General features: G+C 45.6%; 1 protein-coding gene across 8 annotated transcripts in view; it reads right to left on the reverse strand.

Moving 5' to 3' along the window:
- The window catches only part of LOC148014868 (ARM repeat superfamily protein), a 100,840-nt gene that overhangs the window by 19,614 nt on the left and 58,365 nt on the right, over positions 1-22,861 (reverse strand). For all 8 annotated transcript variants that reach the window (XM_087665487.1, XM_087665485.1, XM_087665482.1 and 5 more), the window contains 5 exons: positions 838-899; positions 622-745; positions 471-528; positions 227-339; positions 70-147 (listed from right to left, as the gene is read on the reverse strand). In XM_087665487.1, the coding sequence (XP_087521613.1) occupies positions 70-147; positions 227-339; positions 471-528; positions 622-745; positions 838-899 (435 nt within the window). The remainder of the gene's footprint in view (positions 1-69; positions 148-226; positions 340-470; positions 529-621; positions 746-837; positions 900-22,861) is intronic.

Consider the following 22,861-nt stretch of genomic DNA (forward strand, 5'->3'; position numbering starts at 1 on the left):
ATAAATAAATCATCCAACAGTATCTTCACCAAGGTCAAGAAGATTAAAACAAAGCTAGATTAAACTTACACTAGCAAGGATAGGTGCAACAAATGGCAATACACGTGACACCAGAGGTTCTATGCATGCTGGTATCTCCTTCAATGCCTGCATGCACAAGTGACATCTAAAGCAGCCACCAAAAGGTTGGACAGATTTGCTCACAAGTGTGTTGCAGCAGAGGTACCTCCAGGACTTCCAGGGCATCTATGCTAACAAAAGGATCAGAAATATTTTGAATCCATGTGGTAAGCACAAGGGGTGAAATTTCAGCTTCCATTGCTGCAGAAGTTTGTGGATCTAATAGATAAACAAGGTCAAATTGAGAGTGGATCAGTCCAAAAATGATTGCCTCTTAAGAAAACTGCCTCTCTCATGCACCAAAATGCAATACATCACTGCAAGATAAAGTGTACAAGATATATACTGACCTGCCTTCACAGCAGCTTGTAAAGTCTCCAAGACCAGATGCAGCATTTCGTCTGATGCCTGCATATGAATCCCACAGAGTTTATACTAGCATTATAGACAACAAAATTGCAAAAGCAAAATCCCCAGTTAACAGGAGGTAAAATTCACAACCTCTTGCAACAAACTGCCAAGGCATGATAATGCTGTCCGCATTTGAGGTTGGAGAACCTGGGTGTTACCCTTCGGGAACAACTGTGAAAGTGCATGGCAGGCACCGATCTTTATTGCTGGAGGACTGAAATGCAAATATGCATTTTAGAGCCCTGAAATATCTTACTCTCACTCTACAGTATCAGAGTCATATATAAATGAAGGCCAAATAGTTACTTGTTTGACCCCAAACCTCCAATCGCAGCATAAAGAAATTGTTCAGATCTTCTCGCATCAATCTAATCACAAATGCCAAAGATGTAATTCCAGATCAGAAATGTGTCCTAAAATTGGAATGTTTAACTTTCAAGAACACATCCACAAACAACAATATAGTAAATGGAACATGCAAAAAGAGTTAAAGCATCTTTTATCTGAGCTTGTAAAACACATTTGACAAAAAATGGTCTTCCTACGTTTACTGAGGCTAATTCTGCACAAAGCTAAAGCTCAGGCAGACAGCTCCACTGGACATGAGATTCAGAGAAACATGCAACAATTAACAGAATGCTTGGCATTTTGAACACCAAACTGGAAAACATGCCCTGTCAAAAGAAAGTAGGCCATTTCTTAAGCCACCTTACATTTACCTTTCACCACTATGCCACATTGAATCATTGATGCTTTTCATTAGAGCCATCTGGCATGACCAGAATGATGCTCAATAAAGTAGGGCATTGCTATAACCACATACCAAACTGGACAACATGCCCTGTCAAAAGAAAGTAGGCCCTTTCTAAAGCCGCCTTACATTTACCTTTCACCGCTATGCCACATTTAATCATTGATGCTTTTCATTAGAGCCATCTGGCATGACCAGAATGATGCTTGATAAAGTAGGGCATTGCTATAATCACGTATGATTACCCTTTGTCATTACACCTTCAGTATATCTTGATAAATTCCTAGGATGAGCCCCAGTAAACTAGATAGCAGCTGCATAGAATCATTAATGCTTTCCAATAGAGTTGTGCTTGTCCCGTCCACACCATGATTACAATGAGCTAGCAGTTACATTAAATAGCTTACAGTTTGCAATACAGTTGCCCTTTGCCATCCAAGAGTACAGTCTCTCCAATGGTTGGTACATGATGGTGTCCTTCAGATCTAATCACTAATCAGGAGTGACACTAGCCATTTTAATCATTTTCACGTGCATCAGCGACTGTCAGAAGATAATCCAGCTAGTTCAGTCATTTTCTGTCACAGGATCAGCCTGTCGAAAATGACCACTGAAACAGACTGCAATACCTGTTGTTACTCTTAAAATACAAACTCACCCAGGTCTGTTGTAGAGTACATGATTGTAGTAGGCTTCCTGGAAAAGATATAAACTTGGTTTGTGAAATTCTCCAACCTTGCTGTCCAAGTTCCTGTTAGTAAGTATCTTGGGATTTAGGCATTGTGTTTAGCATTAAGTTGGCGCCGGGTGGAGGCAGCTAGGCAGCCCATTTTAAGGCTTCTTCAAGTTTTCACGTTCCTTCACTTGTCTCATGTCTCGCCCTGAGGCTCCTATATATGCTCCACACTATTCTTAAATGTATCACATCATCTTGCATCCTTGAGGAGAGGGAGACTAGAGGCACTATTGCCGGTCATCATTGTGCCAATGCCCTGCAGGTATTGTACCACACTGCCATCTCAATCACATCCCTGTTCTTCAGCTACAAGACTCCATTCTCCTGCAGGGTATCCTTGAAGAAGATGAATTCCCCACCCTTAATCAGCCCTAACTGTCTTCAGTTTCTGCCCAGGTTGATTTTCCTCAAAGCTGAGCCAGTCTTGAAAATGTGAGAAGGCTTGTGACTAGACCTTCAAAAAATAAGTCCAAGTCAGCCCGTTGTAGTCATCCGCAATCAACATAAAGCATTTGCTCTCCATAAGGGACTCCTATCTCATCGGTCCACATAAATTGGTAGACACAAGTTCTGAGGGGAGAGTGGCCCCTTGAGAAGCCTTGTTCGGAATGGCATTGTCAATGAAAGCGTAGAAGACTGCTGTAATAGACTGCACAACATAAGAGCAAAGAAAAAACAGAAGAACACTGCAAAAGGAGAACTCAAAGATATGCTCGGGAGATGCAATCCATATACCAAACACAAGACATTCGCGTACAACAACGAGTCACTGCATGTGTGGGCACTGGCACCAGCTCCCTCTCTCCAACAGAACCCTCACTAGAAGTCTGCAAGTGAATGATGACTATGGAGGAGAGAGCCTGTGAATATATATTTTTTGCAAGTAAAATGTGGCTGATTATATTACTTTTAAAAAAACTGATTGAAACGAAGTGCTCATGCTCGACAGACTAGCTGGAGCTATTGCAAACTCACAAATACATCATGTATACAAGCCTCTCAAGGCGGTCTAGGGGGGATGGGGGCAAGAAACTATGGAGGGGGGGTGTATTGCCATCTGGGCCTGCCTGCCTGCATCATGAAGAACAGTACCTGGCTGCCCCAAATGCATAGGAAGTGAAAATGGAGCTCCTGACGAGCTCGAGACTCGCCCTGCCCCTGGTCCCATTAGCCGCAGAGGGAGTTGGTGATGGAAGTCTAGAGCTCTGCCAAAGTTGCCTGTACTGAAAGGCTCTCCTCGCCAAAAACCTCCTGGCAACACGCCTTCCAAATGTGCCATCCAGTAAGAATCCCTATGATCTCCCATACCTTAGAGTGGTTTGCTGTGGGCTAACCTCCAAGCCAACCACTGCACAAGACCCAACCTCAATGATGAAGATCATGTCCTGCATCCCAGCCTCATACAAAAGGTGACGGCCCTAGCTGACTACATGCCAACAACAAAAAGCTCCCCACGAGATACATCCAAGGCTGGGTGCCAAATAGCGAAGAATGCAACATGCTACTCTCCACACGAGTTGTGCCGCCTCGCACGACCAAAGGCAGTGCTTTGGAGTTTCCAGAAGCTGTTGTGTGCAACGTTTACACCCTCCATCCTACTACATCTGGGCTAGCCAACTCCCCACCGCCAGACCTCCACGCGCCAAAAGCAATAAGAAATACAATACCCTCTTCGGCCTCCAACTGTCCCATAGGCGGTGCCAAAAAATTCCGACGGAAGGTATCCGTGATGTTGTGCTCCGCCCAATATCCGCTGCACAAAGGCGCCCAGTCCATGTCCTCTTGCATTAGTACATGTCTGCCAATCCTGGTTATGTACTCCAAGAACCTCGATGGCTTCTTGGCGACCACAATGGCCGGCCATAGCCACTCTCCAGGGTCCCACTCCAGCTCATAAAGTGGCCTGCTCTCCCACATCCAAAGGCGCCAGTCCCACAACTCCTCTCAGAGCACATAAGGGTCCAAACGCCAACTCTTCCCCTGAAGACCTACCACACGAATCCTCCTCCACTGCACAACAACGATCTCCTCATCCTGCTGCCCTCTAACAAGGACCAAACACCCCCCCTCCTGCACGGTGAAAAAAGTCCCGTAGGGGGCACTGCCCACTCTACCTATCACCTATAGGGGGATACGTGCTGGTGAAAATCTAGCAGCCCATACCTCGCCAAGTTCTATCAGCTCTCGTATCGGGGGGTCAAGCCATTCCCGAGGTATGACTGCGTTAATCTCCCTTCTCCTCGGCTCAACTTCTCTCTGACAACTTGATGCCTGCTGCAGCACCTCTTGGTCCACCATCCTGTACACCTACCGCCATGTCCTAATGGTACAAGCAGGGCCGCTCTTTCAACCAGCCCATTGGATGTGGGGGTGCTCGCCAATCTGTATCCAATCCCAATCTCTGACCTAGGGGTTCCAGATCATCGGCTAGCGTTCTATCTCCTCCTAGCAACTTGGGGGGCTCTCAATTAGGCCCTTACGGAGACCCTGTCACGCACGAAGTAGGCTGCAGAGGAAGGAAGATCTAGGGGGCGTGATTTGGGCCATCGTGAAGATCCATCTCAAAGACGGCCTCTAGTCACCACCAAGCCTCGGTCTACACTCCTGGAGACCCTCCTGTAGTAGGACCTTCCAAGTCTGCCCTCTTGGTGTGAACCTACAGACTACTAGCTTGCTCAAAAGGGCCACGCTCCGGTACTCTAGGTCTATGATCCCAAGCCCTCCCTTAGACCGATATCGGATGATGGTCGCCCACGCCACCTTGGCTCGAGAATCCCTGAAACTATCTAACCCGGCCCAAAGAAAATTCTGCACTAGGCGGCGAAGCTGAACTACACAGGACGAGAAAAAACACCAACATAAGGCAATGTACCAAGCCATTGCTAGGAGAACCTGGTTGACCACTAGAGCTCAGCCTGCTAAGCAAAGGTGGGTAGTACTCCAATAGGTCAGCCTGATAGAGTCGAGGACTGGAAGAAACTGCTAGACAGGAGTGATGTCGAGTCCCACCTAGAACCCTAGGTAACGGACAATCTGCCCTCTACACACCCATCTGAATCCCAAGTGGACACCCCACTCCGTGCTAGAGTCCGGGCCCATAAGGAAACCAACCGACTTTCGCCAGTTGATTTTCACTCCTGCTGCAGTGCACAACACCTCCAAAGCTAGTCTCACTCTCTCCAGTATCATTTCATCGTCCTCTGTATAAAGTGCAGTATCATCTATATACTCTGAGTCTAACAGCTCCATCTCCTCTCTCACCGAAAGTCGGAGGCCACATAGCCCGCTCACATGTGACTTGAGAAAGTAAGACATCGCCTTTGCAAAGAGTAGGAACAAATATGGGGCTAGAGGACAGCCCTACCGCACCGATCTCTCCAGCCAAAACTCCTCCCACCTCCTACCACCTCTGAGAACCCTACTCGTAGCCAATCTATAAAGTACAAAGACCCCGCAGATCCACACCTGCGGGAAGCCCAACCTCACCATGGTGCCCTCTAAGAAGTCCCAATCAACCCCTCATAGGCTTTCTTGAAGTCCAGGAGAAGTACAGCCAATCCTTGACCACTGTGCTGGGCCCACTCAGTCACCTCAAAGAAGCTGAAGACATTGTCTAGGATGCTCCTATCTTGGACAAAATCTGTCTGTGTGTCATGAATCATGTCTAGAAGCACAGGGCGGAGTCGCCTACCAATCATCATGGCCAGTGCCTTATAGGCCACTTACAACAGGGTGATCGGTCTCCACCGGGATAGCTCCAACCGGTCTCCCCCTTTGGAGAGGAGACTGATAAGACCTGCCAATAGACTCCCTGGCATCCGTTCTAAGTTGAAAATCTCCTGAAATGCCAGCAATAGAGGGTCCTTCACCACCTCCCAATAGGTAGTAAAGAAGACCTTAGAAAGACTTCTCCTGAGAATTTCTTCCCGTCCTATGCATGAAAAGCCTCCTCTAATTCCTTCTCTATGAAGGGGTCTAGGAGGGAGCGTCCCATCTCCTCTATGACAAGGGACGGGATGTGGTCCCAGACCTATTGTCTACAGCTCTGTCCTCTGGCTGAGATTGTCTCCTGCTGGAAAAGAAGTCTGCGGTAGTCAGTGGCAATCTCCATCACCTCATCTAGGCTAAAAAAAATCCTCCCAAACTGATCCCGAAGGCTACGTATTTGCTCTCCTGAGGTGCAAGGCTGATGCACTTGGAAAAACTCCCTGCACATTGTGTTCCCCTTCCAAGCCCAAAAGGTTGCTGAGGTGTGGAAGGAAAACTTCGAGCGCCTGTCCTTGAGGCCGGCGAGGGCTGCCCGTGTGCGGACCTCATCCCTGGTGCCTCTTGGAGTAGTCTCTGCATGGCTGCTAGGTCTCGCCAGAGTGCTCTCTCCTCCTCCCAGCTCTACTGCCTGGCCTGTAGGGCTGCCTTCTAGCAGATCCTACTCAACTCGGCTAGGACCTTTGCAACCTCCTCTGCGATCCAGTCCCTCTTGTCCCACTCCCTAGTCCGGAGCTACTCAATCTGCCTCTTCACCTCCTTCCTCCTGTAGATCGAGTCAAGGACCCGACAGGATCGTGTGTCCATGCTAAAGCTGGGGCATCAAGTGTCAGGAGAAACGGGCAGTGATCAAAAAAAGTGGTACCGGCCAACTGCCCTACCTAGCCTCCGCGAGAGCATCCCCACTCTCCCACATAAAACATGTCCAGTAGCTCCAGCGAAACTCCGCCCAGCCGCCTATATCCCCAAGAGAAGTGACCTCTCCCTCCTGTGGAAAGTTGGGTCTCTCCAAGCATCACGTGCTCCTACTGCAAGAAGGAATACCTCCCATGCCTCCTGCTCCTCCCTAGCCATACCCTGGTAGTTTCTCCCTCTACCCTGCTGGTCCTCTAAGGCCTCCACGTTATTGAAGTCTCCTCCAACAATCTAGGAGCCCACCTCTGGAAGTCCTGCTGCAATCTCCATCTAAGACCTATTGCGTGCCCTAACCTCAGTAGGGGCATAGACATTGAGGACTGGAAGACACAAGTCCCCAATATCCAATTTGATCCATAGAACCCTCCCTGCCACAATCATCACGTGGTCACGTACACAGACAGTGAGGCTCAAACCAATAGAGATGCATACACCTCCACTCCTACCGTGGGAACCGATGGCGTACTCCCAGTAAGTGTATAAACTGTCTAGGAGTACCTTTCTTACTCGATGGGCCTAGGCAGGGGTGAGCTTGTGCTGCTACAGTACTAAGGTGTTGATCCATCCGACGAGGGCAGATTACAACTCCTGCCGAACAATCAACTTCCTAGAACAACATCCCACACTATAGTGGAGGCTATTCACATTCTAGGATGCAAGATGTAAACTCATAGGGAAACCTGTGACTAACTAAACCGGCATCTTTTCGGTGTGAAAGCTGTTGATGAACAAAAAGAGCTATGGGGCATGCAGATAAGCTTTGCTACAAGCCTCGACGATGAACTCCATTCACCCATGGTGGCCCTAGGGTGGACCATGGGGATCATAGATGCTCCTGATGGTAACACTAGGGCATCTATCAGCCAGGCTGAGAGGCGTGACTTTGTGCATTGGTAGAAAGAAGCCGCAAGTGCCAATGGCCACTCAATCACATCCATCGGTGCTCTCCACTGTGGAAGGGCTCAAAAGATAATCCTCCTCCCATCCACGAGGAGATGTGGTCTACCACCTGACTCTTCACCTCCTCCTCTATCTGTGTCATTGTCCAGTCTTCTGTGTGAAAGGTCTGAAGAAAGAAATCATAGTTTGGTCCATCCGGTGGTGCTAGTAAGTGAACCTTGCCGCTCCTTGACTTGTGTACCACGAAGATCCCCACCTCCACAGATAGTGGAAACTCTCCGCATTCCACAACTCTTAGGTAGGACCACGAACCACTGCGAAAGAACTCATGTGGTAGCAGTTGCAGCTATCTCGAGAAAGTGTGACGGGTGGCAAGAACAAATAAATTGATGGCTGCGTGTATGTGTGTTTTAGGGGGGGGAGGTTAGCCAGTCATTTCTTGGACAATACGGACGTCAGTGCCACGTCAGCACTTGCAGTTGGATGGGTTTCTATTTTTTGGCTATTTATAGCTGGTTTTGTGGCATACTCCAGCATTTATCTTTTCAGATTTTGATCTTGCGATCTGTTGGCTAAGATAGACTATGCTCGAGTTGACGGAGATCGAGGTCATCAAGTCGGAGACATACGCAAATATTTCCTCTACCCCTTGTGTATTTCTGCACTCCTATACAGCGTACTACACCGCAGATTTTCTGCATTTACATTGTCTCCTTTTCTCTCTCTCTCTCTCTCTCTTCTCTCTATGTTCACTCTCTCTCAGTCTTTGTCCAACGCTTCCGCATCGCTGCACTCTAACTGGTATTAGAGCGGTGAAGATGGATTGACTGAGGGTTGAACCTATCTGAAGAGGAGATTTCAACGCGTCACAAAGCTGCATTTCCAAGATTCGAGGGCGAGTGGGAGGGCTGCGCATCGGATCAAGGCTGAAGCAAGTGTGAATTTGCTGCAGGTTAACATGTCTATAGAGATTGATTTGGAGTTCCAAGCGATCATGGACAAGAAGGTGCCTGTCCTACCGGCTCTTCCAATGGATCAAAAGCTTGATGGTGACAATTACCACATCTGGCGGGTGATGATGTTGGCCATTTTAAAGTCTTATGATTTGGCGGAACCGGTCATGGAGGAGATTAACAGGCTCTCGGTGAGGGATGAGTTCAAACTCTCTTCCAATGCTCGTGCAGAGTTGACCAAGCCCAGTCTCATTGGGACAAACTAAATGCCAGGATTCGATCTTTTTTGTTTCTGTCTTGCACCACAACCGTGATAGCTCACATTGAGCACTTGACGAAGCCTCATGAGATATGGCTGGAGCTCGACCAGATGTACAACCGGATGACCCAGATGAAGAGGGTTTCTTTGGAGGTGCAGATGCGGACCTTGTCTATGAATAAGTCTTCTTCGCTTCGGGAACACATCAACAAGCTTCGGCAGCTTCAAATGCAAGTTCAAAATGTGAGAAAGCCTATTTCCTCCCAAGACATGGCAATCACTTTACTATCCCAGTTGCCGCCACGATTCGGTACTTTTTATTCTGCTCTTATTGTATCAGCGCGGGAGTCGACTCTTCGGTGGAAAGAGTTGGTTCCTATGGTCTTGGACCAGGAGAAACAATTGAAGGGACAGAATGCTTTCAAATCGGAGGCATTGGTTGGTCAAGCCTCTCAAAAGAAGGGGAAGGACCAAAAGAAGAAGAAGGAGGACAAGAAATTCAAAAAGGACAAGAAGAAGGAATCGACTTGCCATATTTGTGCAAAGACCAGTAACTGGAAGAAGGATTGCCCCGACAAACACAAGAAGGATGCGAAGGACTCTGGAGTGGTAGCTGCACCCTCATCAGCTGCTTTTCTACACTTGGCAATCATTGGAGACTCTACACCAACGACTTCTGATGCTGTGATGACAGCTCCCCAAGCTCGAGAGTGGATTGTGGACAGTGGTGCCTCACGACGCATGACTCCTTCCATTGGTGTTGCCCATTTGCGACCTTCGCGTGGGCAAATTCTCATAGGAGACAGCTCTTCTGTGTCTATTGCTACATGGGGTGAGATGCAGCTTATTCCAGATGGATGTGGTGATACCCACACCTCTGAGGTGTTGCATGTGCTAGGTTTGGGGTATCATTTACTTTCAGTTCATAAGATTTGTGCTCTTGGCCTCTTGGTGGAGTTTGACAGTGATACTGTTCAAGTTCTTGATTGTGGATCGAGGAAGGTTCTCTCTGTAGGATATGAAGAGAATGGCGTCTACAAATTGAAGTCTTCTTCAGCTCTTACTTCTCTTCTTCTTACTTCACAGACACAGTCCGAGCTATGGCATACTCGGTTTGGCCACCTGAACTATGAGTACCTTCGGAAGGCATCGCAAGGGTCGTTTGTCCGAGGCTTGCCGAACATAGTGGTGAGCCATTAGCCATGTGTCTCCTGCATTCGTGGGAAATTGCATTGGAATGTGATTCCCAACAAAGCTTCTAGGCGGTCTACTTCACCAATGGAGCTTGTATCTACGGATCTTTCTGGCCCGATAAGAACCAAGTCCCTGAAGGGGAGCTTGTACTTCATGTTGATCGTAGATGACTACAGCAGGATGACATGGACTTATTTCTTGACTTTGAAGTCGGAGGCTTTCTCTCATTTCAAGGATTGGCTTCTCTTTGAGGAGAGCCGTTTTGGCCGGTGATTGAAGAACTTGCGTTCAAATAAGGGAGGTGAATTTATGTCTAATGAGTTTGCTCGTTTTTGTGCAGACAGGGGCATTCACCAGGAGTTTGCTAACACCAACACTCCCCAAGAGAATGGCATCTTGGAGTGGAAGAACCAAAGTGTGATCAAGATGGCACGCACCATGATGGAGCACCGACAAACACCTCAATTTCTGTGGGCCGAGGCAGTGGCTACCGCGGTTCACATCCTTAATCGATCTTCCACTTTGGCCATAGACACGATAACACCTTTTGAGGCTTACTTCGCGACTAAGCCTTATGTCTCTTATTTCAAGATCTATGGGTGTGATGCTTATGTGCACATTCCGAAGACACAACGTGATAAGTTCGAGGCAGCTTCCTGACGACAGGTTTTTGTTGGCTATAGCTCCCAATCCCACCAAGTTTATCGTTTGTTTGATACCGTTAAGCAGGATGTCTATACGAGCCGAGATGTGCAGTTAGTGGAAGTTCCGGCCAAAGAAGGGGCTGAGAAGCACCCCGTCCTTGGCGATCCAAGGGAGAGTTGGGCTCCCGAGACAATTCCTTTGGAGCCAGAGACTCTTAATCGAGATTCTTCTTCTGATTCAGAGTCTTCTCTTCCACCGGCAATCCCCGAGGAGTTTTCGCTAGTGGATATTCCCGAGTCTTCAACACATGGAGAGCGACGGTGTCCTACTCCTTGTTGGGCCCGTGACACACTCCGCGATTCAGGGATCGAGGGGATCATTGAGAAGTGGAAACCGCAGGATGGACCGCGGAGGTCCCGAAGAAACCAGACACATTCTTCAGAGCTTGTGTGCTTCAACTATTGTTTGATGACCCGTGTTATGCAAGATCAAGAGCCGACTTCACTAAAGGATGCTTTACAGTCTGACCATTGGCGGAAGGCCATGGAAGCCGAGTTGAAGGCTATTGAGAGAATTGGCACTTAGTCTCTTGTGCCTCACACCTCTCACAAGAAGGTGATTGGTGTTAAGTGGGTCTTCAAGACCAAGTATATTAGAGATGGTTCTTTGGACAACTCGCCTTGTTGCTAAAGGTTTTGCTCAGCGCCCAGGCATTGATTTCCATGATACTTTTGCCCCCACTGCTCGTATGGCGACTATTTGAGTTGTTCTTGCCTTGGCTGGCCATAGGAGATGGCTTGTTTATCAGTTGGATGTGAAGTCGGCCTTTCTGAATGGTGACTTACAGGAGAAGATCTATGTTGAGCAACCTCTTGGCTTTGGATCCTCGGATGGGAAAGTTTACAGATTGAAGAAGGCCTTGTATAGCCTCAAGCAAGCTCCGCGTGCATGGAACGAGAAGATTGACTCATTTCTTCCGTCAAGGTTGGGATATTGGCGCTCCAAGGCCGATCCGCAGCTTTATGTGTACACTTCCGAGGTTGGTCGTGTGTTGTTTGTGTTATATGTTGATGATTTAATTTTGACAGGAGATCATGCACAGAAGGTCAGAGAGACCAAGACAGCTTTACATCAGGCATTCGAGATGACCAATTTAGGGCTTCTTCATTTCTTCTTGGGTCACGAGACTTATTAGTCTCAGAGGGGGATTTTCATCTCTCAGCAGAGATACATTCAGGAGCTCTTGGTGACTTTTGAGATGGAGACTTGTCGGCCCACTACTACTCCTATGGATCTGAATTGGAAGGCCACTTCACACTCCGATTCTCTCGTGATGGATGCTCCACGCTACCATCAGTTGATTGGATCCTTGATTTGGCTTCTCAACACTCGTGTTGATCCTTGTTTTGTTGTGGGTCTTTTCGCAGGGTTTATGACGGAACCCAAACAAGTGCATTGGCAGGTTGTCCTAAGGATTCTTCGGTATTTGAGGGGAACTTCTGACTTAGGGATTTCTTATCCCGCAGGTACAAATGCTTCAGACCTGGTTCTTGCAGGTTGGAGTGACTCGGATTGGGCTAGCGATGTGGACCACCAACGGTCTACTACAAGCTACTGTTTTACCTTAGGTACAAGTGTTCTCTCTTGGAGTAGCAAGAAGCAGCTCACGGTAGCCCTTTCTTCTATTGAGGCGGAGTATCGGACTGCATCTTCCACCACATGTGAGGTTGTGTGGCTTCGGAGATTGTTGGAGGAGCTTGGTTGCCCCCAGACTCGTCCTACTCCTTTGCGGTGCGACAATGAGAGTTGCATTGCCTTGGTACGAAATCATGTATTCCATGCCCGGATGAAGCACATTGAGATCTAGTATCACTTCATTCGGGAGAAGCTTCTGGATGGGACCATTGATGTGGAGTATTGCAAGACGGAGGATAATCTTGTAGATTTGTTCACGAAGGCGCTTCCCCAGGCTCTTCTTCGGCAGCATTCCGAATCCCTCAATCTTTTGACCTGTCCAAGATCTGAGAGGGGGTGTTAGCCAGTCATTTCTTGGACAGTACGGACACCAGTGCCACATCAGCAAGTGCCACGTCAACACCTGCAGTCGGACAGTTTTTATTGTAATCGGCTGCGTGTAATGCAGCCGACCTGCTGCAATTATTTCCTATTTTTCGGCTATTTATATCCAGTTTTGTGGCACACTTCAGTATTCATCTTTTCAGATTCTGATCTTGCGATCTCTTGGCTGAGACAGACAGCGCGCTGATGGAGATCGAGGTCATCAAGTCAAAGACATACGTAGATATTTCCTCTACCCCCTTGTGTATTTCTACACTCTTATACAACATACTACACCGCAGATTTTTTGTGTTTACACTGTCTCCTCTCTCTCTCTCTCTCTCTCTCTCTCTCTCTCTCTCTCTCTCTCTCTCTCTCTCTCTCTCTCTCTCTCTCTCTCTCTCTCTCTCTTTGTCCTACGCTTCCGCATCACTGCACTCTGACAGGGGGGGGAGGGGGGTCAGGGGGGAAACCGTCGGGAGGGGGTAGTGGGTGTGGGGGCTGTGGGATCTCGGGTGAGAAAGCCTGTGAAGCCTCCATGGGTGCTAGATGTGGAGCCTTGTGCTCCTGCCGGGTGGAACAAGTAAGGGAGCTGCGGGGTGCTCTGCCGGCTTCGCCCTCCTACTCCTTGCTACAGTGGCTGTGTCTAAGGGGCTGATTGTGGGCCCCTTGCTATCTCCCTCTCTGTCGTCTTTGGACCTATGTAAAACCATCACCATCCACCTACAAGCCTGTCAACGAAGCTGCCTTGGCTCTGAAGCGCGTACAATTTGCTGCCTGATGCCCAAAGTCATGGCAATGCAGGCACTGCCCTAGCTGCCCAGTCACAATAATCTACTGCTTGAAAGAGTGTTCGCCTACCTCAATCTCCAAAAACTTTGGTATATTCTTTGTATCTTTCACTGCCACCCGTACCTTTGGGACTCCTGTGGTTGTCACTGCATCCGCGAAGGAGTTCGAAGGAGACAAGAAGAACTGTGCTGAAGAGCCGTCCAAAGTCCTCCACTAACTAGCGATACTCTACCACTAGTCCACGGAAGAGTAAGGTGACCGGATGTCTAAGAAGCCTGTTATGGAGCTCGAATGCCTCCACTACAAAGCCACCATACCAGGGAACCATGTAAATGACCCCCTTCGCAGAAGCATAGAGTGAGCTATCCACTAGCTCATAGGCTGCATTTGCAAAGGTGAATTGAATCATGAAGATCCCTTAACCCATGAGAACTGCCTCCACTATCTGCAATGTGCCAATGCGTAGTGTGGAGTGAAGCTAATCCCAAAGATGGACCCTAGATGGAGAGTGTCCTACGACTTGACCAAAGATCGTTGTTTTTTTCAGCTCCAGCTCTGTGGCACGAACGGCTAAGAGTTGTTCCTCGGAGAGGATGATATGCAATGTGTCTGACTAGGGGCTACTCATAGATGCACCAACGTTTGACTAGAGGTTTCCATTGTGCGTCCCTACTGAGAGCCAACCAATCTGCTGTGCTACCCGAGGGGAGGGGCCGATGGCGAGGAGGGGGAAAATGTTGTTTTCTGACAATGGGAAAGGTGCTGGCCACCATTGAAGACCAGCTCTCAACGCGCACAGCACGGGTGGTGGGTCTACCAGATAGGGCCGGTGCCGCAAGACAAGGGATCAAGGCAGGGGATCAGGGCCCGTGGGGGAGGGGAGGGACAACGCGCCATGGGCACTAGGCAAGGGCGAGTTGGTACGATGGTGAGGGTAGGGAAGCATCGCGACACGACGGCAGGAGCTTTGCAAATGGAGTTAAATAACTGCTAACATGCTATTAGCTCATGTTCCATAGTTGAAACTTGCAGTTTTTGCAGCTAAGGAGAGAAGCCTGTGAATATATAGGCATAAAATAATACCAATAATGCATCAGGTCGGCCAAAATAATGATGGCCTAGAAATGCAGTCAATCGTCCACTTAATGCAACAAACCAAAATAATAAGATCGAAACAAATGCCTAAAATACTCTACTATGTCCAAACCCACAAATATACATGTACGAACACACTCATAAGCTAACTATTGTACTAACACCTTCTCTTAGATCATGAGTGATCTGATACAATACAATGATACAAGAATAATGACTCATCATAATCCATACAACAAAGACCACCAAAGTAGAACCATAGATATCCAAGTAGAGAGTGATCAAGCCACCACCAAGATGCCTCAGAGTGAACTTAATGTCAATATTGATTGTACCAAAACTTGAAAATAGAGAAGAACCATAGCAACTTTCTATGTCTGTCAACAATGCCTCTACATAGCATCCATGGCCATCCCGTCAACAAGACCTCTAAGTATATGTGACCATGGATTCCCTACCTTCAGCCATCAAACCACCAATGTGTACCTTCAGCCATCAAACCACCAACGTGTCCCCTCACATGAACTCAGACTAGGAGCCAATCCCACTCCATATCATAAAACAGCCCATTTGAACCTCAATATCAATCCCAACTCCAAGATTTTAAAACCTGCTAGACTTCAATCAATATGTCAAGGATGTCCCTCTCTTTCTTGTGCGCCTATATGTTGAGCTAAAACACGCTTTTCAACTGATTAGCATTCTTAAACAGCCCCAAAACACACTTAATTAATGAAAAACCCTAAAAAGAGGAGCGGTCCTAAGAGAGTTTCAATGATCTCCTAACAACCCTAATTTTTGGGGCACCCCTCTACATCTATACATAGACATGCTGCCCCCATTCAATCTAATTCTGTCCGTGCAGGTTTCACACTCTCCAGTGCAAATTGAGCCATCAGTCTACCTCCATGTGCTTGTCCAGCCTTCGCGACTACTGCCACCTCTCCCTTCAACCTCGCAATGCCTTGGCGACTTCGTCTAGCTGTCGCCCACTATCTAGCGCCATCTCCCAGGCTGCGTCTGGCCTCCAACTGCTATCGCCAGCATCTCCACCATCAGGCAACATCCTACAACTTGCATCTACACCTTCCTGGAGCCGCCTGGCATCATCTCTCCCTTCAGCAGCTGCCGCCTTTGTCTCTGACAGCCCGTGGTGTCAGTGTTTTGCAGTTTCCTCTCTCTTCACACTCCGACTAGTAATCACAGACTTGGGATCTGTCTCCAGTGGACGTCACTCTCCAACATTGCTCTACCCTTGAGCATACTGTACACTCTTACATTTATTTACAGCATTCATTCACTTCAGAGTTATGTTATTTCTCTCCCTTCTTCTATTTGTGTTTGAGTTTTGAGTTTTGCATTTAGGGCTTCAGTTTTGCTCTCTGTGTCTATGTCTGACTCTTTATGTTTTTGTCGTGGTCGTATACTTTATGTTTCCTCAATGCAAACCCTAGTAGTTTTCTTCACACTGTATACATGTATAGATGAGGGTCACCTACTCCACCTCACAACCCTCTCTGACACATAGCAATAAGGAAACGCATTCCTTTGAGTTTGAAACTTACAAAACGTTTCTTAAAGTAAGAAACACTTTTTAGAGTAAAAACATGAGTTTGTTTTTCTTTAATTTTGGGTGGGTTTGTGGGTTGGGTTGGAAACCAAAAAACATGGCTTTTTTGATAGACTGTTGGGCAATGTTAAACATGATCATAGTACCGAGGAATTTTGAAAACGGAAAAACCCGAAGTTTCAAGTTTCGACCAAATTTTGGAAATGGGAAAACGGCGTTTCGAATTGTATACTAAAAAAAATACAGTATTATGTGGGTATGTAAATATATCAATGCCTACAACAACATGTACCCAAATTTTATACAAAACTTTGAGTCTTTATGTCATATGATTGAAATCATGATTCATTACACGTTTCACCGTTCACAACTCACGAATGAAGATTGAGGAGTCAAGATTGAGGACTCAATGGTTGAAACTTAAGACAGCTTAACACGATTAAGACTCAATTTTCAAAACTTAAGACAACAAAATGAGTTAGAATTTATAACTCATGAATAATCTGTGATCTAAAGAGCAGTGAAAACTGACATTAAGAACAATGGAACAAGAATCAAGATGCATAATAAGTGGGATCAAGAAACAATGATACATGCAACTATGTCATGTGAATAATCTATCAAAACTCCAAAGTCCAATGAGGCTATAAGTATCAACATCAATGAACAACTAGCAACTCTAGTCTGGACTCTGCACTGCTAAAATGACTACTGTATATCATAAGTCATGACTCATGGCTCATCCAGACTCTGAGGATCTGTACACCATCTCCTCATCCAACTCCGAGAACCCTGATCGAGAAGTTGATGAAGCAGTCGCAATCTCATCTTCAAACTCTGTCTCTGACTTTGGTTGTGATGTATGACCACGTGTGGCCCTCACTATAACCCTCCTCTATGTACGAGTCGCATGCACCGGTGTCAATAGCTCCTCGTAAAGCATGGAATACATATCACGCTCCTCCTGTGGTATTTGCAAAATGTCACGCACCTTCTCTATATCAATCTTGTCAACATTCACCTGTAAAGGTGAACGAGACAAAGATATATCATATGGGAGGAGATTCAACATGTTCAATTTTCATACATATCACAATTTACAATCCAACTTCCAAGCAAATTAGCAATGTCTAAGTGTAAAGAACTCAAGGTTAAAAAGTTAATTATATATAATACTAATCATTACAAATTTACCTATGAAGGTTTAGAGGACACAGCAGTTCTCTCAAGAAGTTGGAGATTGCAATGGCAAAACACTAAACGCTCCAACTAGGCAACTGTGAGCTTGTTTCTCTTTTTCGTGTGGAAGAGCACCCATGTGCTCCAGTTCCTCTTAGCAGACCCTGAACAAGAATCTTGCAAGAGAACCCGAATGGCAATGTGTTTCTATTCAAATTTAAGAGATTGAGGTTAAGTAATTGGCATTTGCTAATATGCAAACCACAAAATTAACATCTGAGTCGGCAATGGATTATAGAACATGTTACCTAAGTTGCATAATGTATTAGATTATCAAGATTTAAAATATAAAAGTCACCAATCACATACTAAAGTAGCAACACAATTACCGTATTTCTCCCACCAAGAGACAGACTGAAGCTATGTCTCTCGAAGTCTCAGCCAAATGAAAAGAATAATTCTTAAATGCCAACAAATCATTCTCTACTCTTCTCATCATATCTATATCATTGCCTGTGAGGCGCCTCATGTACTCCATGAACCCCTCCTCTAACTCCTCGCTAGTATGCTACTCCTCGCTGCGCCAAAGGAAATGCAAGGGATATGCGATAGTATGGATTGGTTTATGGAATCAATCCCATCGTGCATTCCACATGGCACGAATCTCATCGATCCTATAGATAAAATAAGTTAAAAACTTAAAAGTTAAAATAACGATCAATCATCAAAAAGTCATTAATACCAAATAATTAAATGTATAAAAGTTAAACAAAAACTTATTTGTCTTGGGACAAAAAGCTGTTGCGAAGCAAGGCCTCGTCAATTTATCCATATACTCATATACAAACCCCAAAGTACTCTGCTCCGTATTAGTGATACACAATACAATGTAAATAAAAGTGAAACTTTTCACCAATGTTTTTTCCTTAGCCCACCGACTCTTATTTAAAATATTGCACCTAAAAGCAAGAGCCTTTGAAGACTCTCTCTCACTCCATGTGAGTCATTCCTGGCATGCAATGATCCGTATCAAATTTGAACGGACCCATATCAACCTCTCCAATAGAATAAACATATAAGCAAATCAAGTGGTAGAACGCTTCAATAGCTTAAGTGTGATATTGGCTCGAAATATGCTTATGACGGATGGCCTCTTCTTCACAAATCTTACAATGCTTGTTGTCGTATTGAAAATGTCATCCATCCAAGATATTTGCCTAACATCTTCAATAAGTAAGCCAAGGCAATGGGATACACATGGAGTGCATACTATGTTAGGAAACTTCTCCTCAAGCATACGTCCCATAGACACACAATTGCTTCCATCATCTATCACCACCTGCACCATATTTTGGACTCTTACGTCCATGATGACCTGTCGCATGTGCTCCCAAATGAAAGCTCATGTGATGGTAGGACCTAAGATACAAGCATCGATGGACTTAATGAATATGGTGCCTTTACATGAAGACACTAAAACATTGTAAACATTCCTTTGACGCATATCTAACCATCCATCGCATAATATTGACATCCATATTTCACCCATGTCTCCTTCAAGGGCTCCAATTGAGCCTCTATGAATGCTTTCTCCTTTCAAAGTTCCCATATGCGTAATGCATCTACGGATGGGTCTTCCCACTCGCACCCTATGCGGCTCATTGCCCTGATTGTCTTCTTCCATTGATGTGTAGTGGCCACATTGAAAGGGATAGCACACCGAATAAATAAGCTTGTGAGTTCCCTAGTTGCCTCCACAATTGCGTACCTCTAAAGTTCTGCATGGATACTCGCGCCATGCAAGGAGCTCTTTTGCCCACCACCACTACAAAATATCAACGGGATTCTTTTTGCACTTGGACCCGATACAGATATGCATGCACTTCTTTTTTATGAGCCATTGGCACCTCCAATTTGGCTAGTGCAACTAGGTCCACTAGCCTCTCTTTGCCCCACTTGTGCTTCATTAGCCCGATGTGGTGTTGGATGAGAGGATTCATCCTCTTCTAGCTCAATACCCATAAACTTTCGGCGCCAAAGATGGAAACTTACTTCAATTTCTCCAATCCACAATAGTTACACCGCCACATCTTTGATCCGCCGGAGCCCTTGTATCCCTTGATTGAAGTGACGCGCCTCCAATATGGGTCTGGCGCCATGATATGATGATTAGCCTTAAGGTAATGGATTATGAGAAAAAGAACAAGAACAAGAACAATAACAATAACAATAAAAAGAAGAAGAAGAAGAGGAAGAGAAGGAGGAAGAGAAAGAGGAAGAGGAGTTGGAGGTTCGAGGAGGAGGAGGTGAGAGCTAGAGTGTGCCATGCGAGTCGGGAAGCCTGGACTCAAATCGCGATCCGGAATTGGATAACCAGCACCGAAACAGGCTGCAGGATCACGAAACGGTCGTTTGCCATTTCCGTTCTAGTCTAAAATGGCCAATCCGATTCGACAGCTCCGAAACGGCTTTTCGAGATACTATGAACATGATGATGATTAATGACTGGAGGGCTCAAGATCTTGAATGACAGACTGAAATACTTACTTTTTTGAGATTTTGTTTAGTTATTGGACTCTGTCAATGTACTATCTATTCTTGTCTTGAGAGCTGATTAATATATGAATTTAGTCTCATTTATGACTTATTTATGATATATTATGATTCATTCTAGATTTTGACATTTCATCACTTTGTTTTGGAATGAAAATTATAATATTGCAACTTTTTTTTCTAGAGAAAAGTGAAAATTATATTAATACACCTCAAAACAAAGTGTCCCAAGGCTTAAAAACCAATACAAACCACCCCTCTAAGGGACTTCCATATCAAGAATTATAGAACAAGAGGAAGTCTATTACAAAGCTCGAGTGAATAGCCTGTCAAGAGATCTATGATGCCAAACCATGTGGATCTAGAAGAGGAAAAAGATGCCATAATCCCCAAGTCCTGAGAAAAGCATCTCTTGCTTCCTCATAATATCCAAGCTGCCATGTATTCTCTCCCATCTTTCACAAAGAGTATGCACAATTTGTGTCAAGATCCTGGAGAGTTTTGCAATAGATATGTCCAAAACATCAATAGCTCGCCCACATTTGGCTGTCCATATGTACCAAGCAATAATGCTAGCTATGAGCTCCCATTTGTGACAATGCCCCTAAGTCCATACTGTTTGTGAGAAATCTGGCATGAAAGTCATGCTCACAAGCTGCCCCAGGATGAGATAAGCCTGACACCCCTATACATCCTCATACCCACAGCAGTGCAAAGTGTGGAGATTCGCGAGATGGGTGTGTACCAATATGGTACACACAAAGAATAAAATAATGTATTTATACTTAGGGTACAGTACACTTACACCTGCAAGGGTGTGTTTACGTGTGCAAGTAAATATATACACGAGAGTAGCATAAGGACCTTTACACCCAACAAATGCACGCAATAGGGGCTGGAACACAGGCTATTTTGCAGCAGATTAATTTGTCACAGCTGACACAAATGATCAGCAACAGCAATTGGCACACCTGCAAGGGTGTATTCACGTGTGCAAGTAAATATATACACGACAGTAGCATAAGGACCTTCACACCCAACAAATTCAAGCAATAGGGGCTGGAACACAGGCTATTTTGCAGCAGATTAGTATCGGTCAAGCTGAAAATTTGTCACAGCTGACACAAATGATCAGCAACAGCAATTGGTACACCTGCAACAGCAAAAAACAGCACTCCACGACCAAACGCAGACATCCGATACCATGTCAAAAGTGGGCGCAGCCATCGAAGCATAGAAGACTGCTATAATAGACTGCACAACACGAGAGAGGAGAAAAGGGAATAACACTACAAAAGGAGAACTCAAAGCTATGCTCGGGAAATGGAATCCGTATCCCATGAGTCACTGGCTATGTGGGCACTAGCACCAACTCCCTCTCTACAACAAAACCTGCACTAGAAGTCTGCAAGTGAATGATGATTGAGAAGGAAGGAGCCCATGAATATATAGGCATAAAATAATGCCAATAATGCATGAGGTCAGCCAGCATAATAAGAGCCTAGAAATGCAATCCAATAAATGCAAGAAACCAAAATAATAAGCACCAGAAAAATGCCTAAAATAGGCTATTGCGCCCACTTTCCCTAGAGATCCTCTAATCTAGCAAATAGTGGAGCCTTCTACCTGTTCAGATGTCAGCAACATTAACCATAGACCTACTATACCTCCCACCTGTGTATCACTTGATTCTTGCAAAGCACGCTCTAGCCTAACTTCTATCTTCCACTGAACATTCCTACTCTTACTTTCCTACATCTACAACGTGCTTGTCTTTTGGTCATGGGACCATCTCAAAACCTCACACATTGCACTCACAAGCACTTTTCATTGAAGTTGAGACATACATGTTTTATGGTCTTATGTGGTATTTTTGCTCATAACTTGTCTTTTGCAAGGTGTCACTAACCCTTATAGGACTAGGGCAAAGACTTGGATATTCCGGCACTCCTTACCTTGGTTGCCTTTCTTTGATGAGGCTTTACATTCTCGACCAACAAGTCCCCCCCCCCCCCCTTCCCGAGGCCACGTTTTTGCTTCCTTTAGGTACCTTTAGAGGCCATTCATTTCATAATTCTTCAATTGGACATGCCATTCACTCTTCTTACTTGATGCTTCTCCTTTCCCATAGCGACATCAACATATTGGGGAGAGAGGAAATTGTACTTACTTCTTCTTCCGCCATCCAATGGTGAGAGGGGGTAGTCTTCTACTCATGGTGTCTACAAGATTCTGATTACTTTAGAGAGATTTTTTTTATACTTTGTATCAATATCCATATCATCAAGATGATTATGATTGTGAAAGTGTGCTTGTAATGAGTGAACAATTCCCTACAAGGGCATTGTCCAAGTGGCACCCTTACATAGCATTTTGCATGATGTCATTGCATTACCCCATGCATTGACATTCTATTCTTGTAAACATGCATCTATGCATATTTATCCCTTTTCAATCAAAGACTAGTTGACTCTGGAGCCACCATATCGCAATACCTCCCATAGTAGTCTCCTTGCTCTCTTCACCACAAACCCGTATACCTTTTCTTCTTCATTGACCCCCACAGGTGCTTGGGATAGCTTGTTTGTGTGACATGTTGGGTCCAACCATCCCTTTTATTCTCCCCTAGGGATGCACATTACTCAATACGACAAACATTATCATTAAAGACACTATCAAAAACAAAAAATTAATTTTTTTTAAAAAAACCATTGTGATTCCATTCACCTTTGCAAGTCAAGCTTGGTAGGCCACAAGGCAACCGACAAGCACCCTTTGCTTGATGCCTTGGTCTCTCTAGGGTGATCGCTTGGCCTCCCTTGGTAAGATAGCCATCACCTTTATTGCTTGGTAGGTCACTACGTAGCCGACAAGTACCCTTCACCCAATGCCCTAGCAACTTTGGAGTGGAATGCCTTGGGATTTTTAAAAAATTTGCGATCCTAGGGATGTCTATGTCCCATAA

This window comes from Lygodium microphyllum, chromosome 24 (genome assembly GCF_053477565.2).
Source record: "Lygodium microphyllum isolate KBCC chromosome 24, Lygodium_microphyllum_v1.1.10, whole genome shotgun sequence".
NCBI classification, from domain to species: Eukaryota; Viridiplantae; Streptophyta; class Polypodiopsida; order Schizaeales; family Lygodiaceae; genus Lygodium; species Lygodium microphyllum.